At 56.1% G+C, this 23,594-nt stretch overlaps 1 protein-coding gene across 2 annotated transcripts in view; it reads left to right on the top strand.

Moving 5' to 3' along the window:
- PSD (pleckstrin and Sec7 domain containing) overlaps nucleotides 1-23,594 on the top strand; it is a 45,566-nt gene that overhangs the window by 16,769 nt on the left and 5,203 nt on the right. Inside the window, exons 5-11 of one of the 2 annotated variants that reach the window (XM_017806964.1) lie at nucleotides 220-663; nucleotides 9,798-9,992; nucleotides 10,490-10,570; nucleotides 11,134-11,246; nucleotides 12,059-12,117; nucleotides 12,654-12,743; nucleotides 22,479-22,522. In XM_017806964.1, the coding sequence (XP_017662453.1) occupies nucleotides 220-663; nucleotides 9,798-9,992; nucleotides 10,490-10,570; nucleotides 11,134-11,246; nucleotides 12,059-12,117; nucleotides 12,654-12,743; nucleotides 22,479-22,522 (1,026 nt within the window). The remainder of the gene's footprint in view (nucleotides 1-219; nucleotides 664-9,797; nucleotides 9,993-10,489; nucleotides 10,571-11,133; nucleotides 11,247-12,058; nucleotides 12,118-12,653; nucleotides 12,744-22,478; nucleotides 22,523-23,594) is intronic. The other variant, XM_017806965.1, reaches the window with a different exon arrangement.

The following is a 23,594-nucleotide window of genomic DNA, read 5'->3' as shown; positions in this document are numbered from 1 at the left end:
GCTCATTAAAGGAGAAGCATATGGCTGGAGGGAGGCCAGCCCAGTCCCTCTTCCCATGATGTCTTGGGCAGGTGAGGCATTTCCTTGATGGTCTACAGATGTTCAGAAGAGATTTCTGCCCTCCTCAGTTTCCTTTTGGAGCAGCATGTGGGCTTTTGTTTCAGGGCCTTGATCCCTTGCTCCTCAATGACCAGTTCTTCTCACTTTCTTTCCCTCTAGGATCATGGATCGAGACACACAGGGTATGCTCAAGTCTCCAGTGCCCTTCCTACTAGGGCACAGCCTCTCCAAGGATGGCATGGACTCTTTCAGCAAGCATTTTGAGACCATCATGGAGTCCCATCGAGCCAAAGGCACATCTTACACCAGCCTGGACTCCATTGACATCCTTTCCTCCCCAGCCCGCACCCATGGGACCTTTTTCACTTTTGACCTCCCAACTCTCACCCCAGAAATACAGGGACAAATCCGAGACAGCGCCAAGCTGATTGAGGAGAACTTTGCTCCTCTGGCTCATTTGGAGCCAGACTCTGGGACCAGTTCAGCCACAGATGCCCCCTGGACAGAGAGGGAGGAGGAGCGGGGGAGAAGACGGAAGGGTGCTCGGCACAGCCCTTGCCACTCAGTGGACAGCTTTGGTACTCCCTTGGCCTCCAACACAAGGTGAGTGACCAAAATTGCTTGCTGTCCAGCTGGACCACTACAGCTTGATGTGGAGCCTAATGCTGAGGTCTGTTTTGCAGCCAGAGTCTGACTTGTGTTGTTGGGAAAGTGTCAGGACTGTGTGTGGTGGATTTTCTGGGCAGCGGCTGATCAAGCCAGTGATCACCATGGTGTTGTGGTAGGCGTGTTGATGGGAACACAACTCCTTTTTCATTTTTGCCAGCTTTTTAGGTGCAAGAGGGCTGTAAGGTTTCCTCCAGCCAAGCAAGCAGGGAGTCCCAGGACTTCAATCCTGTGGTGGTTTCCATTGCAGGACAGTCCAGCATCCATGGTGGCTCTGGGGAGAGGCCAGTCAGAATTTAACTACCAGTAGAAATCTGACAGCCTTTCCCTACTGGGGGCTGTATCCCTTGCCATCTGAGTAGCAGCCTCTTGTTTCTTGAGCTGTTGTCCTGGCCTCCTGAACCCCCTCAGCCTTGTTTATTTTGGGAGATGAAGGGCAGAGATGAGCACAGCCCACCAGAGGCTCCCTGTACATTGCTCCAAACCTGCGTGCACCTGGGCTCAGGATGGCTGCCCCTTGCCTGGGGAGATCTCTGGTGGAGTGGGCTGGGGGAGCTCAGCCCCACCACTTCCAACCTGTCCCTATGTAAGTCCACGTCCAGACTGAGACACCTTCCTGCACTCCTCCCTCTTCCAGCAAGGTCTTGTGCTGAAGCACTTGTGATGTGGCAGTTTGATAGGCTGCATCTTTTCCACACTCATCTGGGGTGTGGACAGGTCTGGCTTGGATGTCAGATCCAGTCCAGTGGTGGCTATTGGAGTACCTGGTGTCTCATTCATGCCAGTGCTGACCTTCCTGTTTTCATTGCCTCCCTGCAAGGTCTCTCTGCTCAGTGACCTTTCTTGCAATGCCAGAGCATCCTGAATCCCTCATCTACTTTCTAGGCTTAGGCTTTGGTCTTTTCACCACCAAACTGATGTGACTCCTGGTCACAGTCTGTGCCATCCTTGTAAGGCTGGGTTTGTGCTGTAAAACCGGTCATGTCTGGGAGATACAAGGCAGTGAAGGGTGGCGGTATCCAGCCGTGGTGAGCGCTCTCTGCAGGAAGAATTGCTTCCTATTCCTCTGTCAAGGCAAGGGACTGAAACAGAGCACCCTGGAGAAACTGAGAGGACAGTATCTGACTTACTGTCCGTGGGATGCCATTGTAACACAGCAACAGCGCCACAGGGGCACAGGGAGATGTGAGGGTGCAAAGACGCAGCTAGCAGCAGGGATGACAATGAGGTGGCTTAACAGAGGTTATTCCTCCCTGGTTTATAGTCAGTGGAGCCCAGAGCATGCTGACAGTGCTGAGGACTCTGCAGCACTGTGCTTCCCTCCTAGCTCAGGCTTCAGAGCAGTGCTGGGCACAGGCTGTGGAGGGGTATGGTGTATCCCCCAAGCTGCCCTATATCTTTTCTGAGCCCACCTTTGCTGAACCTCTTGTCTTCTCCTCTTCCAACAGGACTACCTTTGGTGGCAGGGGAACGTAGGGTAAACCCAGCTGCAGGCCCCACTGTGCTCCCTGAACTGGGGACTCCAAGGCTTGGTCTTCCCATTGTACCATAAGCTCACTTCTGTTACACGTGCATGCAGAGTCCCAGGCAGCTATCCTTCCCCATTTAGAAACAATTCCCTTGGTTATCAGTAGGTCCCTGCATAGTTCTTAATTTTATCCAGTTCAGGCCCTGTTTCTTGCCAATCTCCTAGGCTACAGATGATGTTCAGACCCACCACGCTGCCCTGCAGCAGGTGAGCCAGTGCCCTGGCTCCATTAGAGGCTGCAGGAAAGATGATGAGAAATGAGATGTGGGAGAACAGAACCCAGCAAGGAGCAGCCCAGCTCTCTGCTCCCTGGTGTGGAGTGAGCCTCCCCTCATAGTCCCCATAGGCAATGGGGAGAGAGGCAGGTGTGGTTGGGATTTGCCATCTTGTGCAGTGGAAAGGAGTGGAGATTGGGACTGGGAACAGGAACTAGGCTGAGAAGGCATGTGGCACCAGGGTCTGAGACAGCCCATCATCTGCAGAGTCAGTACTCAGGACATAGGGCTTTCTGGCAAGGGAGAAGTCCAAGAAGTTTCCTCTTCCACATCACTGGTGCCATCAACTTTCTAGACTCTGAGTGGAGCCGACCACAAAGCTGAAGCTTCCCACTTAGTTTGAGGAAGAAGTGTCTGTGCTGATTGCTCAAAGGTTCTCGTGGGCTGGAACCAGCAGATCCTGATGTCTGGCAAGGCTGATCTTCTCAAGCAGAGAGTATCCTTGTAATGCTCCCAATAAGGGGTAGTTAATGGAAATTGCTGAGGAAAACTAAAGAACCTCTGCAGCCATTGTAATGCAACATTACCCATGCCAGCAGGGCCAGAGCAAGGCATTAGCCACTGCCCAGAGTCACTGCAGAGTCACAAGCAGTATAGACTGGCTGCCACCAGTGCAGATGAGACCTTGGGCAGGGGGACTCTGCGGTGGAGACTGTGCTTTACACTGTCTGTCAGTCTCAGGGTTGCCAGAGGTGCTTCAGGCTGCAGGGCTTTGGTATGAGTGATGTGGTGACTGGTGATGAACACCAGTGGGTCTGGACCTGTGCTGACCTGCAGTTGTCCTCCTTGTGCCCCCCAAAATCTTCGGTGTTCATTGTTGCAATGCTTGGGGTTGGGGTCTGGGCTGGAGATGGCCCTGCATCCTGTGACTTTTTGCCTCTCTTGGTGTCAGGGATGGCCAAGTCGGTGATGCCCTTGCATTGCTGGGGAAGTGTGGTGTCCCCTGCAGCCCATGGCCTTGGTTCACACAGCCTTGTTGCTCATGCCAAGGCTCTGGTGTCCCTCGGCACACAATAGTCTGAGACCACGCTTTTATCTTGACCTTGTATGCAGAAAGTATGTCTAAGTGCAGACCCAGAGACGCCTCCCTGGGTGCTGGGATGCGTGCACCTACTGCAGCAGGCTAGATTGAAAGGGAGGGAGCAGTGGCTGAACACCCTTGCCGTCCACCCCACCCCCCCCCGCGGGGCACCCCACAGTGGTGGGCACACCCCAGCATGGGGTAGAGGCTCTGTGAGTCGTTTATCACCCCATTTGGGCAGGAGGTGAAGGTGTGCATGTCCCCCACTCTGGCTGAGCAGAGGGCTGCAGTTAAAGCAGTCTGTTCCTATGGCTATGACATTGACCCACAGAGCATGTGTGGAGGCATAGCCCCCAAGGGCTGGGGGGGTCCCTCCGGACAGGCGAGGCTGGCCAGGGACAGATGCAGTGCTGGTGAGATGTCAGGGCAGGAGCCGGGACAACCCTGGGGACTGCAGGGAGTCGCTTCTGCGGTGGCAGCCAGACTTCTGCAACTGCAGGTCCAAATTGCAAGACTTGGCCAAGCTGCCAGGTGCAGGCAGGTGCCCAGAAGATCACCTGGCTTGCCCAGTCCTGTACACGGGCAGCCAGGGCTGCCGGCCCACAGGCAAGGCAACGCAGGCTCTGGGGCATCAGCACCGAAGGGATGTAAATGGGCAAACTGCATCTCTCTGGGAGTGTAAGCCCCCTGAAATCCAGCTGCCCAACTTCCATCCCACTCCCCTGGAGCCAGCCTTGGCCCGGGCACAGCCGTGCCGGTCCCTGAGGGGTGCCCGCGGAGGGAGGGGACGTGACACACCCCCCGAGCGGGGCAGGCTCTGCCGGGACCTCATCGGGGCACGCCTGCTGTGGGACAGGAGGAAGGGCAGGCAGGAGAGGCAGCATCGAAGACGGGGCTGCAAACCGCCTGGGGAAAAGGGCCAAGCAGCACGGCGAGGGGCAGCACTGCGAGGGGCAGCACTCCCGGAGCCTCGCTAGAGGGAGAGCTCATCCTTGGAGCTGCGGCTGCGTGGGAGCAGCGGGGAGCCCGCGGGGCTGGGGCTGCCCCGGGCGGAGGATGCGCCGCCACTCGGAGCTGCGTCCCTGCCAGACCGCGGCCGCTGGCGAGTGCTGGAGCGCGGGGCTTGCCAGACAGCTCCGCTGCTGTTCTTTATAAGGTCCCTTTTGTTACTGCAGCGGTCGGGGAGCCGGTGCCCCTCCCGGGGCCAGCGCAGGTCTGTCATCTGCCTGGGCTCCCAGGTGGCACTGGGCAAACTGGTGAGATGGTGCCCAGAAGGGCTATGCCCAGTTTGGGGCCCCGTGGGGTGGATTCAAGGTGTGATGCTAGAGGTTGAGGGGTGAGAGCTGAGCAGAGAAAGGAGGGCAATGAGGAAAGCATGGAGATAGGGGAAGGAAGGTATGGGATGGGCTGGAGTGGGAACACAGTAGAGGAATAAGGCTAGAGAACAGGATGAAGAGGTCTCACCACAAGCATTGGCACAGCAAGAAATTAAGCACAAGCCTTGGGGGGGTTTCCCCCATGCATTTCCATGTTAAACCATGAAGGCCAGCAGGAGCCAGGACATAGGATGCATTAGCCCTCCATGGCATAGAGGATGGGGACAGTGGATCCCAGGGATGGCAGTCTGCCTGCAGAGGCAGGAGCAGCAGCACATACCTGTGGGATGCAGCCCCATGTGTTAGGTGTTAATTCAAGTTTTCAGATCTGACTCAGAGCCCCTAGGCTGGGCTTGGCCCAAGAGTCTGTGTCATGGATTGAGGTGGCTGGGTTTTTGGTAGTGGGGGGGGGCTACATAGGGTGGCTTTGATTAGAGACCCAGGTTTTCCTGCACTGACCCCATGGCATCTGTGTCTCTAAAAGAGAAGACAACCCTTCACCCAGCAGGTGAGTAACTGGATTTTAAGGCTCTCAGCTGGCTCCAGAAATTGTTTGGTGGGATTGCAGTGTCAGTCCCTGTCCTCTGCAGGAGTGGTTGTGCCCCTCACAAGAGGAGCTGGTGGGATGGGGTGATGGAGGACAGGTAGACATCTCCAGAGAGGGCTAGTGCTGCAGAGGAGGTTCTGGAAGTCTGCAGAGAAACAGGACTGAGGAGGGGCACAGCTGCCCAAAGTTCAGTCCTACATGGATCTGTCAGCAGTAACACTGGTGGGTACTGCGCTGGCTGGGTGATTTGAGGACCATGTTGGACTCAGCAGCTGCCAGAAAGCAGCACCAGCCCCGCCTATGGTTAGAGGCTGGCCTGGCTGACCTTCAAGTGTCCTCCCAGCCCTAACTTCAATTCTGCGAGGAATGAACCAGCCCAGATCTTGGCTGTCATAAATCAAAGTCGCTCCACTGAGACCGATGGAGGGAGCTGCGTTTATTTAGCTCAGCCAAAGATCCGGTCTGGTACATTCTTAGCAGCAACATTAGGCAGGCTGGGTTCACTTGGCGGAGGCATTGGGCATCTAGCCCTGCATGTGGGGCTTTGGGAACTGAGAGCAGAGTGCTGCTCTGCCCTATGCATGTCTCTTGTGGACTTGCACCAGGCTCCTTGCCTTGTCCCTTCATGGTGCAGGATGAAACCAGCCTCATCTGAGGAGCAAGAGGCATTTGGATTGCGGTTGAAGGTCTTGCGTTTCCTACAGCAGGTGTCTCACCTGGAAATGTGGCAGGCAGGATCTGGACAGCCTAGGAGCTCAGCTGAGCACCCCCAGCTGAAACCAATGACTACTGGTCCCAGCCTGTTTCCAGGGAGTCTCTCCTCTCCAGCTCCCAGGGACAGATTGTTGGTGCAGGAAGGATCCCACCATGCAGGTACAGTGTGGGAAGAGTTCCACCATGCAGATACATTGCTGCTGGCAGCCAGGAGCTGGAGGTCAGCTCCCAGTCCTAGTTTTGCAGAGCTAGTGCCTTATGGCTGCTTCACATCCAGGGGAGAAGATTTGCTCCTGGTTGGTGGCAACCATGTGGTGCTGAGTGAGTTTAGTTGATGGTGTCAAGGTGGAGAGGATATCAGGACTCTTGCAGTGACACAGTGCATTGCAGCCAGGGAATGTGCTGTAGTCTGTGCTGCTGGGCTCCAGGATGTTGGCCAGAGGAGAAGTATGGGGGTAAGATGATGAACCAGCTCCAGGAAAGAAAGGAGTGTTTAGCCCTGAGAAGGAACATTTGGGCCCTGGACAAGCATCTGGCCTGGGAAAAGGAGTGTGTGTGGTGTGGTGGCCCTGAGCAGGACCATGGTCCTGCAGCAGCTCCCCAGGGCTGGAAACACAACGTGGTCCTTCTGCTGAGCTAGAGTGGGAGGTGGTCAGTGAAGAGCCTCTGTCCCAGGGCAAGCCCTGATCTGGACTACGTGCCTTCCTTGCAGAGCCCCCCAGAAGTGCCTCGCTGTGGCTGACATAGCGTGTCAGGGGACTTGGGCTCTCTAGCAAACACCTCTGAGGTGACAGGAGGACCTGTGCTCCAGATGACGTGAGTGGTGGCAGCGGGGAGAGGGATGAGCCAGCACTGGGTCTGCTCGGGCATGACTTATCTCAGTCTGAGGATACTTGTGCAATACCGAAGTTGATCTTTGTTCCTTAAGTGTGTACCTAATGTAAAAACTATTATCTCAGTGTTTCTTCAAGCCAAACTAGAATGTCACTTTACAAAGTACAGTAAAACAACCACCCTGAGACATTAGCTCATTGGCAAGAAAATTAGCATCATCTCAATTGCCTGAGACATGGACATGTCTCTTGCTCTGGTCTCCATTTGCTTGAGGATTGGCCTCTTGGTTTTCTCTCTGTTAAGCTGCACATTCTCCAAGCCAGCTGGGGCATTGAGTGGTGACAGACAGGTGCCACAAGGGGGGCACTCTGAGTCTATTGAGGCTGAGTGTCCATATTTAACAGCATGAGAGTGGCTTGAGTGATGGAAGAAAACCTATTTCATGGCACGATTGGGTTGTGCCTCATTCTGAGAGCAAGGTTATGTTTTATGATGTAAAACCCCAGATCAGTGTGGGGACTTGGTGAAGGAGGGAACAGCGGATCCCGCTGGTAGAGCTACTTTGAGACTCAAGCCTTGAGATCACTGCAAGCCCATTACAAGAAGCAAGGCAAGAATTGCAGTCACAGGTTGGGAGCCTGCAGGGACATAGAGGTTTTGAAAGACAAGACAGATTTTGTAAGTGGCCCCATGCCTGGATGCTCAGCACTAGGTAGAAAAGCTGAGGACCACAGATTGGGAAGAGAGGTCATGGGGGAAGACTGAGAGCTCTGGGTTTGTCCCTGGGGGCTTCAGGAACCAGCCATGTGAGGGAGGACAACTCTCAGGCAGGACGGGTGAGGTCCAAAAGCATACCAGGAGTTTTAATGATGGTGGTTGAGAAGAATTAAAAGATCTTCAGAGGGTGACTGAGCAGCCTCCTGCTCTGGAGGTACAATTGGGGCACGGGTGGCTTTGAGTTTTGTAGCTCAGCCTCTGGCTGGAAAAGCACCATTGGAGCCGCTGGGCTGGGAAGGGAACGGTGCCTGTGCCCTTGTGATAGCAGATGAAGAATTTTAGCAAAAAATATAGTCATCGCAGCCCATGGCTGGCAGGTGCCAGTTGCTGGAATGAATTCATCTCCTCTGCTTCTGGGAAGAAAAGAGCCTGTGACCTCTATCCTTGGTTGAGGTCACAGTGACTGCAGCCACACAAGGAGCTGAAGTGGGCCCGAGGTGTGTGCCCAGCACTGGCCCAGCAGCACCCAGCCTGTTCTGCTGTCGAGCACTCAAGTCAGCTTTGGCTCTGCCAGACAGTGTAGGCACAGCTGGAGGGCAGCAGGCACCAGGGCCCATGCCAGCTGCACCTTTGGATGTGGCTCTGTTTTGGGAGAAGAGTTTTTTAGGCAGGTTGGAGGTTTGCACACAGGATGGGGTGTGCTGGTGATGCAGACAGGGATGCTGGAAGCTGCCTGCCCAGCACAGCTCCTCAGAGCAGGTGGACTCAGACCTGGTGAGCTGCTAGTGACCTTGTGACCAATCTCGTGGCTGCTTCCCCCAGGATGGCATGGGGTGATGGATAGGCTCCCTGGAGAGGACTGAAGCCAAGTGGGCACAGATCTGCCCTGGGCCACCCATCCACATCTTACCATAATCACCGCCTGGTGCTGCTGAGCTCAGCAGTGGTCCGAGCAAAGTGCATCTCCCCAAGGACTTGCAGAATGTTGGAGTTGCTTTTGCCAGGGAAGTGCCTGACCCACAGGTTTGAGTGCAGTGCAACTTCCCCCACTGCACATCAGCTGGGGGAGCCCCCCAGGACGCTAACACGCCTGTCAGTGCTGTGGAGGGCTCCCCTGGGATAGGCAGCACTGAGCAGAAAGGAGGCTTGTCCTTCTTGAAAGAAGCAGAGCCTCAAGGAGATTGGCCTGGGTAATTGGCTCAGGAGAGCAGGCCTCTTAAAACTCAATTAGAGACTTTTAAAAATAAATCAGACTGGAACATTGCAAGGGCTGCCAGAAAATTTGGGCGAGGTCAGAGTTGCTTAACGTTCCTTGTTGATTAGATTCAACCAGCTTTTAGTTGGGATAACTTCTGCATGTCTGAGTCAGATTGCTTTGGGGGCCAAGCCAAGAGTGTCTCCTAACGTGGCCATTTAAGGCATGGTGGGCTGAGAGCTGATGGGTAGCCTGGAGAAGACAGTACACTCCACTGTGAGCTGGGAGGCCAGGGGGGGTTTCCTTCATCTTCATGCTCTGCCTCAGCTTTGCCGTCTGTGTAGTGCTTTGAAGTGAGTGAGTGGGAAAAGGTGAACGAAGAAATTACAGTTGTCTTGTCTCGGGTAGAAACTGTGCTTGAGAGCAGCACGAGGAGTTTGTCCAGATTAAAAAACGAGTGTGGATCTGTAGGACAGCATGTGATGTGCACATGTTTCTGCTCCAAGTCTCCACTACAGCTGAGCTTGGCAGAGCCTGAGCCCACACATACAGTTTCACAGGCTCAAGAGTGGGGGACTTTGGAGCAGTTGTACATCCAGTTTGGATGTGGATTTGGGTGTCTTGATCCTGTCATCTGTCACTGGAGCTGTTCCATCACCCCACCTCTCCTCCAGCTGCATCCCCAAACCTTCCTTTAGCTCCCAGTCCCAACCTTGGAGTGTGTCTGACCAGTGTTGTTCATTCTGGGTCCCAGCAGTGAGTAGTGAGTCTCCAAAGCAGGGTGAGGAATCTGCATTTCCTGAGAAGCTGAACAAGCAGAGGATCTGTAGGCAGGCTAATGTGGAGTGCCCCTTTCCATTGCAGTGACCACCCCCAGAGCCAGCTGGTTTCAGACTCGGAGTCGGAGATGGACAGCGTGGAGCATCTGGTCCTGGGCAGCACGGACACCCTTTCCAATGGGCACAAGGCTGACCTGGAGGCTGCCAAACGCCTGGCCAAGAGGCTCTACAACCTGGATGGCTTTAAAAAAGCAGATGTGGCTCGCCACTTGGGGAAGAAGTACGTGTGGGTATTAGCAAGGAATGTTCCGTTGTGCAAGGGTCTCACCCACAGCTGCTGCCCTTGCGGGGTGCCAGGCTGGCAGGGAACAGCTGGCAGGCCCTCACAGCCCACTCCCCATGACTGCTACATCTGCAGCAGGTGTTACCTCTGAAGGTCTTAAAACCTAAGAGACATCCAGATTTTGGTACCTTTCTATCATGACTGCATCTTGGATGCTTCAGTAGGGGGTTAGGGTAGGGGGATGGCTAGCTGACCTCTCGTGGGCCCTTCCAGCTCTAGTTTTTCCATTTTCTCTTACATACCCAGTATTCCTGTTGGATTTGTGGGTGACTTCTCCGAGTTTCATGGGATTGTGGGGTGTGTCTGTCCTCAGCACACCGTCTGCAACCCTGGGGAGTTCCCAGCCTCCTAGAATCCACCCAACTCCTGTGTGCCTTTGGCTGTCCCCACAGTTTAGTTGATCCCACTCTTACTCTCCCCCTTTTCTGTTTCAGCAATGAGTTCAGCAGGATGGTGGCAGGGGAATATCTGAAGTTCTTCGTGTTCACGGGGATGAGCCTGGACCAGGCTCTCAGGTCAGAGCTGAGTGTATGTACATGTGCATGTGTGTGGTGGCCACCAGAGTGAGGTCCCAACAGACCGTGCCCTCTACAGCTCTGCAACCACACAGAGATCTGCACAAGCAGGCTGAACCCATGACTCCCCAGCTGGAGATCCTCTTACGTCTTAAACAGGAGAGGGTGCTTCCCAAGGTGATCTCTCAGCCACACAATCAAGAAAGAGCATCCCCAGTCTTAACTCAATGGTCAGTGCAGTCGGATGACAGTCAGGTTCACCTAGGCCTGGCTTTTCAGGTCTTGAACTCGAATCCTTCTGTTGTTACCCCCACCTCCTTTCCCGGTGTAGCTCCTGGGACTGGCTGTAGGTCTCTGCAATGTGCCAGCAGGATATGGTGCTGTGGGTTTGGAGGAGAGTCCCACAGTGGGTTGGGAGGGAGGGATGTGAAACAGTGGGGCTTCATCCAGCACACGGTGGGGGGTCTCCAAACCAGAAAGAACAGTTCCATTCCTGCGCAAGGGGCATTGGAGAAACTGCTGGTGGGCTTCATGTGTGACCAACACTGCTGCTGCTTTTTCAGGTCCTTTCTAAAAGAGCTGGCCTTGATGGGAGAGACGCAAGAGAGAGAGCGAGTGCTGGCTCATTTTTCGCAGCGCTATTATGAGTGTAATCCCAATGCCATCCCTTCAGAAGGTAAGAAACTGTACATGTCTGTGTGTGTATTTCAAGGGAGTCTGTGTGTTTGTCAGCTCAGTCGAGATGCTCAAACTGAAACTAGAGAGCAAACTGAGAGCCTATAATGACACCTTAGAAGATAGCCCTGGTTACGGAGATGTCATTTCCCTCAAATGACAGCTGCTTAGATTTTTTTTTTTAAGTCTGCTTTGGTTGGATGATGCATAATTAGGACTCAAACCATCCTTACTTCTGACCTTGAGCAGATTAGCACAGGAAGCAAGAGATGGCCCTCCTCACCAAATAGACCTCAGCTCTCAGACCCTCAGCTCAGGGAATATCCAAGTGAGAAAACTCATGTACCTGGCACTTGGGGAGCACAGATACTCACTTTGTACTGTTTCATGTCTTTGCATCTCTCCTGTGTGTGCTCACTTGCTGAGTCTGCTCTGGGTTGGCTCTGGGACAGGTGAGGTTTGGGTTGCCTGGCTGGCAGAGGGCTGTGCTGGTCCTATCTTGCCATGCTAGTAGCTCTGCAGGATTAGCTACAGCATCACTGCCTGGCTGTAGGGGCTGCAGAGTTGGAAGGGAATTTGTATGCTCAGGTTTGGGGCCAGCTTTAATTCAGCGACCTCCTACCTACTTGCCCTCACGCTGTCATCACTACACTGACTGCTGTGTGCTCCTTGTGCCCGGGGCAGGAGGAAGGGGCTCAGGCCTATTTTGGAGGCTCAGAGCCCCCGTGCCCTGCCTGAGATGCCAAGGGTCTGGAGCACCAGCTGCAGGGCTGAGCTGGGGGCTCTAATTCCTGTCCTGTGCTTGTGCTGCAGATGGAGCCCACACCCTCACCTGTGCCCTGATGCTGTTAAACACAGATCTGCATGGACATGTAAGTTAACACTGCCACTGTCCCAGTCTGTCCCCTGTCTGAGCCCATCACCCTGAACCATAGGTGCTGGGGCAAGAGCGAGGACTTGCAAGGACAGAGCCACGTGAGCAGAAGGCATGGGACCCTGGGTCTGCAAGCACTGGTCACCCTTAATGTGTCTGGTGAGGAGAGAGGAGACAGGCTGAATGAGAGGAGGAGCTGGTGAAGGAGAGAGGGTGGCTTTGGGGGAGACTTGATGAGCTGGAAAATGTAGAGGTGGGATGAGGACAGAAGAGAAAAGTGGACAGGGAGGGAAGGTGGGAATGAGACTCCAAAACCAGCTGCCATCGGGAGTGGGGAGACTATTTCAAATTCTTGGAGTCTGTGTAAAGACAGCAGCTTCCCCATACCTGCAAGCAGCCTCCCTGATACCTGGCTGGTCCCTCACCCCTCTGCAGAGATGGGTGTCTGTTCCTGGGCTGTGGGACCTGCTCCAGCCACTATTGATCTCTGTCCCAAAGGTAACCCCCACATTTCTCTCCCCCTGGTTCCCCCAGAATATTGGGAAGAGAATGTCCTGCTCTGACTTCATTGGCAACTTGGAGGGACTCAATGGAGGCACTGACTTCCCCAAGGATTTGCTCAAGGTAAATTCAATTGTTCTCGCTGGCCAGCCAAGCAGGAGGAGCAAAAGTGAGAGCTTTGGGCTGGATCACATGGGGATACTATGAATCACACTTGGATCACACTGGGATGCTATGAATGCAAGATGCATTAACATGCAAGAACAGTGGTGGTCCCTGGGCCTACAGTTTTCCCCCTGCCTTGCTGAGAGGAACATGGGCTGTCCTGTTTCCCCAGAGGAACACCGGAGCTCTGGTTGGGATCCTGATTCCCTCACTGCTCTTGCTGTGCCGGTATCACAGGCAAGGGAGCCTACTCTCACAGACGTGGGGCAACTTGCTAAGGTTGGTTTGCCCAACTGCAGCCATCCTTCATGGCATCATCACAGTGGTACTCAGCCCTTTCTGACTCCCTGAAGCACTGGAGCCCAAAGCTTTGGCCAGGCCCTGGGACTGAAGCCATCTCTGGTGGTAGAGGTGACATGGGCAAGGCATGGAAGTGGGGATGGTGGGCTGCAGGTTAAAGTCTCGAAGCTGGGAACTCACCACACTGGTGTGACTGAGGGTATCCTGCCTTCTCCCTGCCTAACCCTAATCCCAGAGGGACTTGGCCAGGGAGGGCAGTGTTAAGCAAGCACCTCTGGCCTTGGACTGCTGTCCTTCTCTGGCATCGCCTGTTCTCAGGAGTGTGTTCTGCGCTGCTGTCTCCCTGTCTTAGACCCTGGGAATAGGCTTAGATCCCATGGGGTCTGCCAGGCAGAAACCGTTGCTGTTGGTGAAGCGCTACAGTTGGAAAATACTCATGATGTGGAAAATGGGTTCCCACAGGGTGCTGGAGCCACAATGGGGGGAGGTGGTTGAGGAAAAAAGGCAACAGAGGGTGAAAAGCTGAGCTCCCTTTTCAGCCTCTGTGGGTCTATTCCTGGCTGTGTCGCTCACCCCATCATTAAGGGGTTACCAGCAGTTCTCAGTAGGGCTGTCCTCCCTCTCAGCCCACGCTTCGCCAGTAAAAGGAGTTACTCAGGAAAAATTCTCCTATCATTTTAAACCCACCTCCAGAAAAGGCTTTAAGCACCCAAAATGGATGGAAACATCCAAAATGTGGACCCTGAACCCCTGCCCTTCAGTGCTGCTGCACTTTGGAGTATCCAAGCTCCACAGACCCCTTAGTGCATGCCCTTTTCAGCCCCTGGTGCCCCACAGTGGGCTACCTGCACTTGAGGCATTGCCCTATTCCTGTTAAACTTCACCCCTAAAAGTACCAGCAGTTTAAACACGTGAGATCAAGTTACCCGTCAGATCACTGGGAAATAGGATAGTGAGGAAGTGCCACAAAGCTACAGGCTTTCTCTTATAGGCAGGGGCCAAGACCTTTGCTGGGTGTAAGGGAGTGGGGGAGGCTGCAGTGCTGCAGCACAGCCCCGCACAGCTCTGCCCGCGGCCCAGCAGCTGGGAGGCTGCTCTGCTAAAAATGGCCTGTTCCCTCTGCAGCTGCGGTGCTTCCCACCGCCGCTTTTCAGCCGCCTCTGTACAGGAGCCATGCTGGGAAGGGGGAGTAAAAGGCAGTGTGAGAAACCTCACATGGGGCAGGCTGCAGCTCCTCACCTGAAACACCATTCCACTTGGGGAACCTCCTGCCTGTGCAAGGCGGAGTGGGGCCGCAGGGCAGGTGAGATGGGGAAAGTACTGTTGGCTTGTGCCAGGGGGAGGACTGGCAAGGAGGGCTTGTGCCTCTCTTGGGCAGCCTTTGCCAGGGTCAACCAGAGAAGACCCTCTTTCCCTTCTGCCCAGTGCTTTTGGCTGCTTGGTGCTCTGGTCCCCACACAGGCTGAAGGAGCAGACAAATGGGGACAGGCTCACTAGCCCTGTTACCCTGGGTAGGATGCTGCCTCCTTGGCAGACCTAGCTGGCGGGCTGTGCTTGGGGACTGAGGCTCCTGTGCAGGCGTGCCACACAGCTGTCTGGCTAATTTTAGTGCTCCAGGAGCACACGCATTTCCTAAGGGTAGCAGGAGAGAGGAAGGGCTGGCAGGCTTTGCAGAAGCTTCCCAAAGCTCAAGGCTAGGTCTTGGGCAGCTCCAGCAGCACAGAAGAAAGGTCCTGGGGGCTCTTCCAAGCCTGCCTAGGTAGATAGTGCAGGCTGCTACAGCACGAACTTCGAAGCTGGAGGGCTGGAAGTGGCTGTCATCCACAGGGAATCTCACCACCCGGGAATGGGGGCAGCAAGACAGGACCTAGGTGGCTGCAGGGGCACAAGGCTGCTGTCCCCTTTGACTCTGGGGACACCATCAGGAATAGACCCACAGGGAGCCTAAGCACTCCTCTTGTCTCTGGCTGCAGGGGGAGTCCCAAGACAAACACAGCGTGATGCCTGAGAGCTTGTGGCAGCTTGAGTCAGATGAGAACTTTATCTGCTACTAGCTAATACATGTAAACAATCCCAGTTTTATGCAGAAGCAGTGAAAACACTTTAAGAGCTTTCACAGCTGAGCACCACATCCCCCTCACTGACAGTGCTTCACCATACCGTGCACAGCACTGCTGCTGGAGCTAAGGCAGTGATGCCTTACTGGCACTGCTGCTGGAAACCCTTTCCTGTGGCTCTGGAAGCTCCTCTGGAGAACTATACTCTGCAGAAACGGCTGCCCTCCCTCCCTCAGGCATGGAGCCATGCCAGGGATATAAGAACCCATGTAATGCCATGCCTGAAGATGCCCGCATCTGCAGGCTTGGACCTGAACTCCTGTGGCCGTATGAAGGCACTGCCCATTCAGAAGGAAGGAGGTGAAGCAGGTCATCCTGGAATTAGTGGTATTTTGGTTAGCTCTTGAGATGTTGCTTTTCTCTTGACAGTGCGATTTTAGCCCAGGCCCCCTGGGGTTTCACTCACTGTTGCTGGTTGTCTGTTATATTTCAGATGTGGATTTGACCTTTACAAGATTGATCACTTTGTGGAGCCTTAGCTCATCCCCATCTTCCTTACTCTTTTAGTTTAACCTTGTGCTTTACTGGCTGGCAGAAAAGCAGTAGGACTAAATCAGGCCCCATTTCTCCCCGTCACTGCTTAGCAATTGCAGGAATGAGGCAAATCTGTGCTGCCTTCCAGCCTAGAAGCCCAGAGCACGTCACAGATGTTAATGAATTAAGCCTGACAATGCAGTCGGGTCCTCGGGGGAGGAAGGTAGGATGGGCCCCCACCTTCCAGCTTGGAGGCACAACAGCAGGGCTCAGACGCTCAGAGTGCTGGGTAAGTGATTAGCAATGTGGGAAGAAAGCCCTGGCTCCCACCTCTGAGCTATAATCACAGAAACGCTTGCTCAGTCTAATCCCTTGGGCTATTTTTTTTTTTCTGTTTCCCCTGGGAGCAATATGCCGCCCTGCCCTGGCTCCCTTGGCTCCCCTGGCTCCCCCCAGCCTCAGGGGCAGCCCAACATATCTGATGTGCCAGGCACCCATGCCCCCTCCCTCACAAGTTGTGCCCAGTGATCCTATGCCAAGCAGTTAGGATAGAGTGGAAAATTTCCCCCTCTCCACTGGCTGCCTCTCCTGCTCAGTCAAGCCTAACTAAATTACGCATCGATCCTCGCCTTCTGCAAGGATGCCCAGCTCTTTGCATCTTCACAGGAGCAGCTGCCTGAAGCATCTCCGTCCTGCCTGTAACCAGCTGGGTGGCTCTAGCTACTGCCTGACCTGGGAGGGACAGGCAGGAGTGTTAAGCTTGGGGTGGGCACTGAAGATGGAAGGTCTGAGCACATCTCCACTGGGCCCATCTCCTACCAGCTTTATAGGTCTCTGGGGTGGACAGGGCTGCAGCAGCAGCTCTGAAGCCTGCCCAGATGGAACCGAGTGGAGATGCCACCCAGCCCCTGGAGCCCAGGAGATGCCACCACCGCAGCCCCACAAGAGCCCAGGAGGGTCCAGCCACCTGCTGGACCTCCGCGGAGAGGAGGCAGGGACGGCCAGCTGATGCAGCGGGGGCAGCTCCATCAACTCGCGTGGCATTAGCACCAGGGATGCTGTCCCCGCGAGTGGGATCTGTCCCCGCGGGTGGGATGCCGTCCCCCCGGATGCGATCTATCCCCGCGGGTGGGATGTGTCCCCGCGGGTGAGATGCCGTCCCCGCGGGTGGGATGTGTCCCCGCGGGTGAGATGCCGTCCCCGCGGGTGGGGTGCCTGCCGCCAGCCCCTCGGCTCGGCCCGGCCCGGCCCGGCCGGTTGCCGCGGGTCGCCATTGGCTGCGGCGGGCGGGGCGGGGCGGGCCCGCCTCTGTCGGGAGCCGCCGCCGAGCCCGGCCCGGCCCGGCCCCGCTTCAACAGGCGGCGGCGGCGGAGCGGCCGCGGCGGCAGGGCAGGGCCGGGCAGGGCAGGGCAGGGCAGGGCCGCCGGGCGTCCCGCCGGGCGCCCCGCCGCCCCCCGCCGCCGGCGGCAGGATGATCGGCGTCAACAGCATCAACAGCAGCGCGGGGCGCATGCGGTCCCGCTCCATGTGCTCGGTGCGCTACGGGCGCAACTACCGCGGCGCGGAGACCTTCTGCTACGGCTGGCCCCAGCGCTCCCGCACTCTCAAGCCGGTGCTCTACACCGACCTGGTGGTCAGCCGCCTCCAGAACCGTCGCAAGAAGAAGCCGGTAAGCGGCGGGCCGGGGGAGCGGGTGGCTCCGCGGAGGGATGCGCAGCGCTCTGCGCCCCGGCGGGGACATGGGCAGGCGGACGTGCCCGGACAGCCGCCGTCCTGCCCGCTGGAAGAGCCTCAGCCCTGGTATGGATGTAGCGATCAGCCAGCCCCATCTCCCTCTCCTGCCTGCTTTCTGCGGAGCCGGGCCCCCACCAGCCCGCCCCTCCGCCCGAGGATCCCCTCCCCAGCCCTGCCGTCCTTCCCGCATCCGACCCCGAGCACAGGGGTTGCGGGAGCGCGGCAAGACCTGGGTGACATTGCGCCGCTTACCGTGGTCTGACAGCAACGCTTGCTCGAAAACATCGCTGCAAGAGGAATCCAGGACAGAGCCGTACCGCTGGGACCAGCCCTCCAGCTTAGCATAAGTGACAAGCTCTGCGGGCTCCCTGCCAAGGGTTGAGCTGCGCCGTGCCGTGCCGTGCCAGCCCGGCCAGGGCAGACTGGCACCCAGCTGGGCGGCGGGGAAAGCCGCAAGGCAGCGCGGAGGGACAGCGCCGCAGCCCCGGCTCCCAGCCGAGCGGAGCTGGAGAGAAAGGAGTGGCAGCCTGGACAAAAAAGGGCTTTTTACTGCCAAGAGCTTGCTCGCTGTGAGCCGACATCCGTTTTGGAGATGTTAGGCTGGTGCGCATCGGTCCTGGGTGGGAAGAAGCGAACAGGCTGTCTCTGGGCGCGTCCTGCCTCGGTTGGGTGCCTTGCTCTGGTGTAGCAGCGGGAGAAGAGTCTACATCGTCCCCCTCCTCTCAGGCAGGTTAGGGCAGAGCAGGCAGGGGTACCCCAGAGCTACCTGGGCCGCCCCCGTGGCCAGAACAAACCCGGTGGGGCCATCGGGGCCGTGCCGAGCCGCGATGCTGTCATAGCGCAGTACGGTCTGGGGGCAGCATTAAGTTGTGACGCACTCGGTTGGAAACATGCAGTTGGGAGATGCTCGGTCGCTGCTTCCCGCGCTGTGGGGCTGTGCTGGGAGGGATAGAGGGGTCTGCTGTCCTGGGAGTAATAGTTGCCTGGGCAAGGAAGGTTTTAAATATTTTAAAAGAGATTGGTGCAGCTTAGATGTTACTGAGTTGAAAGTATGGGGCTGGGATAGGCAGCTGTCCATTACTGACTGCAGCAGGGTGGAAGGTGATGCACAGGACACTGTCCCAGTGGCAGCCTATTCTACAGGGAAAAAAGTCTGTTCCCAAGTCACTCTGCTCTGTGCACACTGGAGCCCCTCTGCAGTGGAGGGGAGGAGGGACACACGGGATGTGCGCAGCAGGGGCTGGTGTGTGCCAGGTGATGAGTTGTTCTTGAGCATGGGTTGTGCGTGCTGTAGAGGCAGTGACGGTGTAGGGGGGGCTGCCAAGGTGAATTAGTGACCCAACATAGGTACAGTTCCATCTAACGTACAGCCCTGATCTGACCCTGCTGTTTGTATCTGCAGAGCTGGGGGGGTCTGTGTGCTTGGGGGACCTCACAGAGCTTTGTGGCTGGGTGTAGAGAAGATATTTTGCTAAGGAAAAGTTGGGGAAAGCCAGCAATTGACCTCTCGTATTGAAATGCTGCCATGCACAGAGAGAGGGAGAATGACTGCAGGGAGGGTGTTTGGTGGCTGTGAAGTCTGTCTTGAAGAATGTCATGCACCCGTGGATGGTCACAGGTCTGGCAAGAGGAAGGGGAGCCTTGACATGCACAGGGCATCTTGCTGCGCAGAGAGCTGAGCACTGTGTTGTTTAGCACAGGAACTAGCAGAGTGGAAAGGGACTGTGTCTGTAAGAGTTATGATGCATAAAAGAGGCACTCCAGATAGGGTTAAACCCTTTATCCAGATGCCTAAATTTCTGCATTAACCTTCATCTGTTACTTGAGTGCTGGGTTACAGCCCTCAGTACAATCCTGTGCCAAAGCTGTGTCCAGGCCAGCTTGTTACCCAGCTCCCCAAACCACCACTGAATCTTGTCTCTAGTCTGGTCTGAGCTGAGGAGTTGAAGGGGGCTGTCTTCTCCTTGCCCTGCTCACATAGGGCTGTCCCCAGCAGGGCTGGCACTATGGCTGGGCCGGAGCATCAGAGCCACCTGCCTCTTGCCCAGTGCAGCCCCTCACCTCTCCTTGAGACATTTGCTATAGCAGGACTCCAGGACATCCTCTCAGCCTGCTTTTTGGGAGTGAGGGCACCAAAGAAAGATGTTGTTGATTCAGTTAGAAATCCCACTGGGACAGTATATTCCTAGGTCTCTTCAGTATTGCGCATGTCTAGGGCAGAGCTGGCTGGCTGGCCTGGCATGCTGCAGCAGTGAGCTCATAACCCAACAATGGCAAAAAACCCCAATCATGCTTGGGGTCGTCCATAGTGGCATTTGGCCAGTGCCCAGCTTTCTCTTGGGCAGTGCTTGCAAGCGCAGAGATACCAAAAGGTGCTGTCCATTCGGCCCAGGAGGAATCAAACCACAGAGCAAAGAGAACCTGGAGAGAGGGACCTGCTGGTTTAGTGTCTCTGGTCTCTGCTGACATGGTTGTGAGTTAGGCTTCAGGAGCCTGCATATCCTGTGCTTCCCCAGCAGAAACAGTCTGTACACCAAAGAGCACAGAGTTCAGTGGACTGACGGGCAGTTGTTCTGGTACAGTACCAGAACAGCAGGGTGGGCATTGTGGCTGGAGTGCATCTTCTCAGCTAAGACCTGGGCTGAGTCCACCAGCTTTGTTCTGAGATCGGTGTTGGCTGGGGTTGGCGTTTAGCCAAGCAGAGTCTTGGCAGGATTTAAGTGTAGACATAAAGCTTTGCATTGTCCTCTCAATCCCCACAGTCTCCCTATTTGCTTCTCACTGTTTCCCTGCACAGGAGTGCTGAGCAAGCCCTGCTCCCTGACTCTGAGTTGGGGTACTTGGCAGCCCCTGCTGGACACGGGCTTGGTGGCATGCTGTCAGGGCTTGTAGCAGGGCAGCTGGAGCTTTTGAAAGCCGCAAGGCTGTTCAGCCTTTGAATTACTCGCCGACAGAGCCCAGGTTTTTGTAATGCAGTACTCTGCCAGGCTGTTATCCGGCAATGTGCCATCCAGAATTACTCCTCGAGCATCTTCTGGTATCACTTCATTCACTCTGCATTTAGCAGCAATCCTCCTGCAAGCCCTGCATGGGGCTGGGGTCCTCTCCAGTGTTGCACCTTGCCCTGCCCTCCAAAATCCCAGCTCAGCTGGCTCACATCTCCCTTCCTTGGGGGCAGGGAGATGACACCTCTCTGTATTGCCACTGAGCCAGGTAGAAGCCAAGCCATGTGTCCCATTCTGCCCACTCTTTCCAAGGTGCTTTTCTGCCATTTCCAGTCCCCACTTCTTTGTGCCGTTTTTTTTAGTCTCCTTTTTGTGTCCATTGGTTTTCGGCATTTTTCAGCTGCATCCGTGGCAGTGAGTAAGATCCCTTCCCTTCTGTTTCCCATGGTGACTCCTTATCATCTACATTGCTCTGAGATGCCTGCTTACCCCCCTGCTCCACTCCCAGGTTATGTTCTGCAAGGCTTTGGATTGTTTTTTTCCCTCCAGGCTCTTCTTTAAGTCTCTCTTCTCCTCTTGCTACCAGCCCACTGATGGGTACCTCCTGCTCACAACTCAGCATCCTGCCCCTCCAACACTGGGGCTGTGTGAATGGGGCTGGAGTCAAATTTTCTCTCAGGCTCTGAGGCCATAACCCTTCTATAGGCATCCTGCCTTCCCAGGAGACAACTGAACCCTAGTTTCTGCCTGCTAGACTAGGACAATCCCTTCCCTCCTCTGAGAAACAAACTGGTGCTATTGCCAGCATTTCCTCAGCAGGAAAGTGCAAGAGGAGCTACGTTCCTGCTCCGTCCTGGCTGCTGTGCCTCTTGGGAGTGATGGATGTCCCTTCCCCAGACACCGCTGGGGCCTGTGTGCTGGCCAGCATTCCTAGGCTCCTACACGCCTCCAGTTGTACTTTCTCAGCCACCAGCAAGATCTCTCAGCAGCAGTCTCCAGCCCAGTGATGGATGTTGACAGCTGCATGAACAGCCTGTGCAAGACTCAATTATTTTCCTCCGAGGATGATGCCTTCCAGATCGTGCTCCAAGGCCCTCTGTGAGCACTGTGTTGAAACCCTCTCTGGAGCCTCCCTGATTGCAGAACTGGCTTGCACCCAGCTTGGACCGAACAAACACTTGGGAGCAGGGCCCTGGAGCATCCTGCTGCAGGCAGGCTTGTCTTGCTCCTGTGCTGAAGTACGGGCATTGGGTCCTGCTTTGTTCAGCTTGGTGGTGTTTGGGTCCCCAAGGAAGGAAAGGTCCTTGAGGGTGCTGGGGAGGGGTAGGGCCAGGCCACAACCACTCCAAGCAGCAACAGCCTACCCTGCCTTGACCAGCCACAAGGTCCTCTGGGGGCCTCATGAATGACAGCATGCCAGGGTCTCTGCCAGTGCCATGCTGAAGTCTGTCCCAAAGCTGAAGTGTGCTCCTGCGAGAGCAATGCATTGCTGGGGAGTGCTGGGTGCTGCCATGAGCCCATCTCTGCTAGCCCAGGGCAGGTAGCTGACAGCAGCAGGGTTGCTGGCTATGGTCTGTTGTGTCATGAAGCTGCTGAGGGCCCTGGAGCAGACTGAGGTCCCACTGAGCGGGGTGAAGGCAAGGACCATCAAAGTCCATCCCAAAAGCTTGCTCTCCTTGGACTCAGGCCTCCTGAATGCTGTTGCTTTTACCAGCCTGGAACACCTTGTAGTGGGGAGAAACAGCTTTCCCAAGCACTTGGAAATGTTTGATGTGCCTCACCATTATGCTGCTAATGCTGTGGCACTGTCACAGGGAGGTAGAGTGGAAGGGAAAGAAAGGAGAAAATGCCAGGCCCATCCCCAGCACCATGCCTGGGATGTGCTTGGGGTTGCAGGTCCCATGGTGCCCAGGAGAAGCAGTATCTACAGTGATGTCATTAGCCCTAAAACAAGGTCCACCAGCTAGTCCAGCCAGGACAGGGCTGGATCAGGACAAACTGACGGGGGATTACCTTAACCTCCAGTACCCTTGAGCCAGTCTGGTGCGCCTTCTCTGTTCCCTGGAGCAGCCCCCCATCTTGGCACCACTCTCCTGCTGACCCCCCCGCTCTTCTCTCTGCAGGCACTGTACGGCTCCATCAAGAACGAGAAGCTGCAGTGGGCCATGTAAGTACCCCCACGGGAGGTGCTGCCGCCCGGCGCTGGGCAGGCAGTGAGGCCACCCAGCCCCAGAGGCCCCACGAACCATGATGCTGCAGTGCAGGTGCCCCCGTGATGATTTGGGAAGGAGAGGGAGCTTGGGATGGACTGGGCTGGGGCTGCAACACCTTTCCCAGCATGCTGAGAAAAAGCCAGCTGAGGCCAGCTTCCTGTGGCTTTGGTGTGGATTTGTGTCTTGGTGGCCATGCCCGTGGTGGGAGTAGGCAGGCTCTGGGGGTGCTGTGGCTGTGCCGGGGCCCCTCAGGGTGCCCGCACCCTCGCCCACAGCTGCCATCTCCAGCAGCAGAAGCGGCAGCGCCTGCGCTGCAGGGATTAATCAGCCCAGTGGTACCCAGCGCTGAGCGATGCACTCGGCCGCTGCCATGGAGACGCCGGCAGATGCTGAGGGGTTTAATTAGCAGCGAGTGGCTGAGGGAGGGGGGAGGCAGCAGCTCTGGGCTCCCACATCTTCGTGCAGGCTGGGGGGAGCAGCACCAGTGCAGCCTGCCCACAGCGAGGGGCCGTGGCCTGGTGGGAGAGAGCTGCCTACATACTGCCCACGCCTGCTCCTGCCCTCAACTGGTACTGCCCGAGGCCTTCCCACCACAGTCTCCCTGCACCCCTTCACTTCTGGCTTGGGGCCCCATAGTCTGGCTGCCACCCTGAAGGTGAGGGGACCACAGCCTGGGTCTCTCTTTGTGGGTCAGTTCCATTCTAAACCCTTCTTCCGACCAGCTGGTGACCTGTAAGCCTGTACACCATGGCCTGGGGAGTCCTGGTAATGCCAAGCCCTGGGGTGCTGCTCCTCCATGGCTCCTGGCTTACCAACCTGGCTGGTGTCAGTCCCATCCCTGGCCAAAAAAAGGGCTCCTCATTCCCTGGGGCAGGCAGGTGCCCCACCCTGAATTGGCAGCAGACACCGCAATGCCCTGTCTTTTGAGGGGCCAGGCATCACCTCAGCTGCCTAGAGGGACAGGGGCACATGGGCATGGCTGGGTTTGGGATGCTCACCAGTGGTGGTGGGAGACTGCTCATCCTG

Source organism: Lepidothrix coronata, unplaced genomic scaffold (genome assembly GCF_001604755.1).
Source record: "Lepidothrix coronata isolate B3197 unplaced genomic scaffold, Lepidothrix_coronata-1.0 Scaffold17, whole genome shotgun sequence".
Lineage (NCBI taxonomy): Eukaryota > Metazoa > Chordata > Aves > Passeriformes > Pipridae > Lepidothrix > Lepidothrix coronata.
The sequence above is the reverse complement of the archived record's forward strand: the minus strand, read 5'-3'. Positions and strand labels throughout refer to the sequence as shown.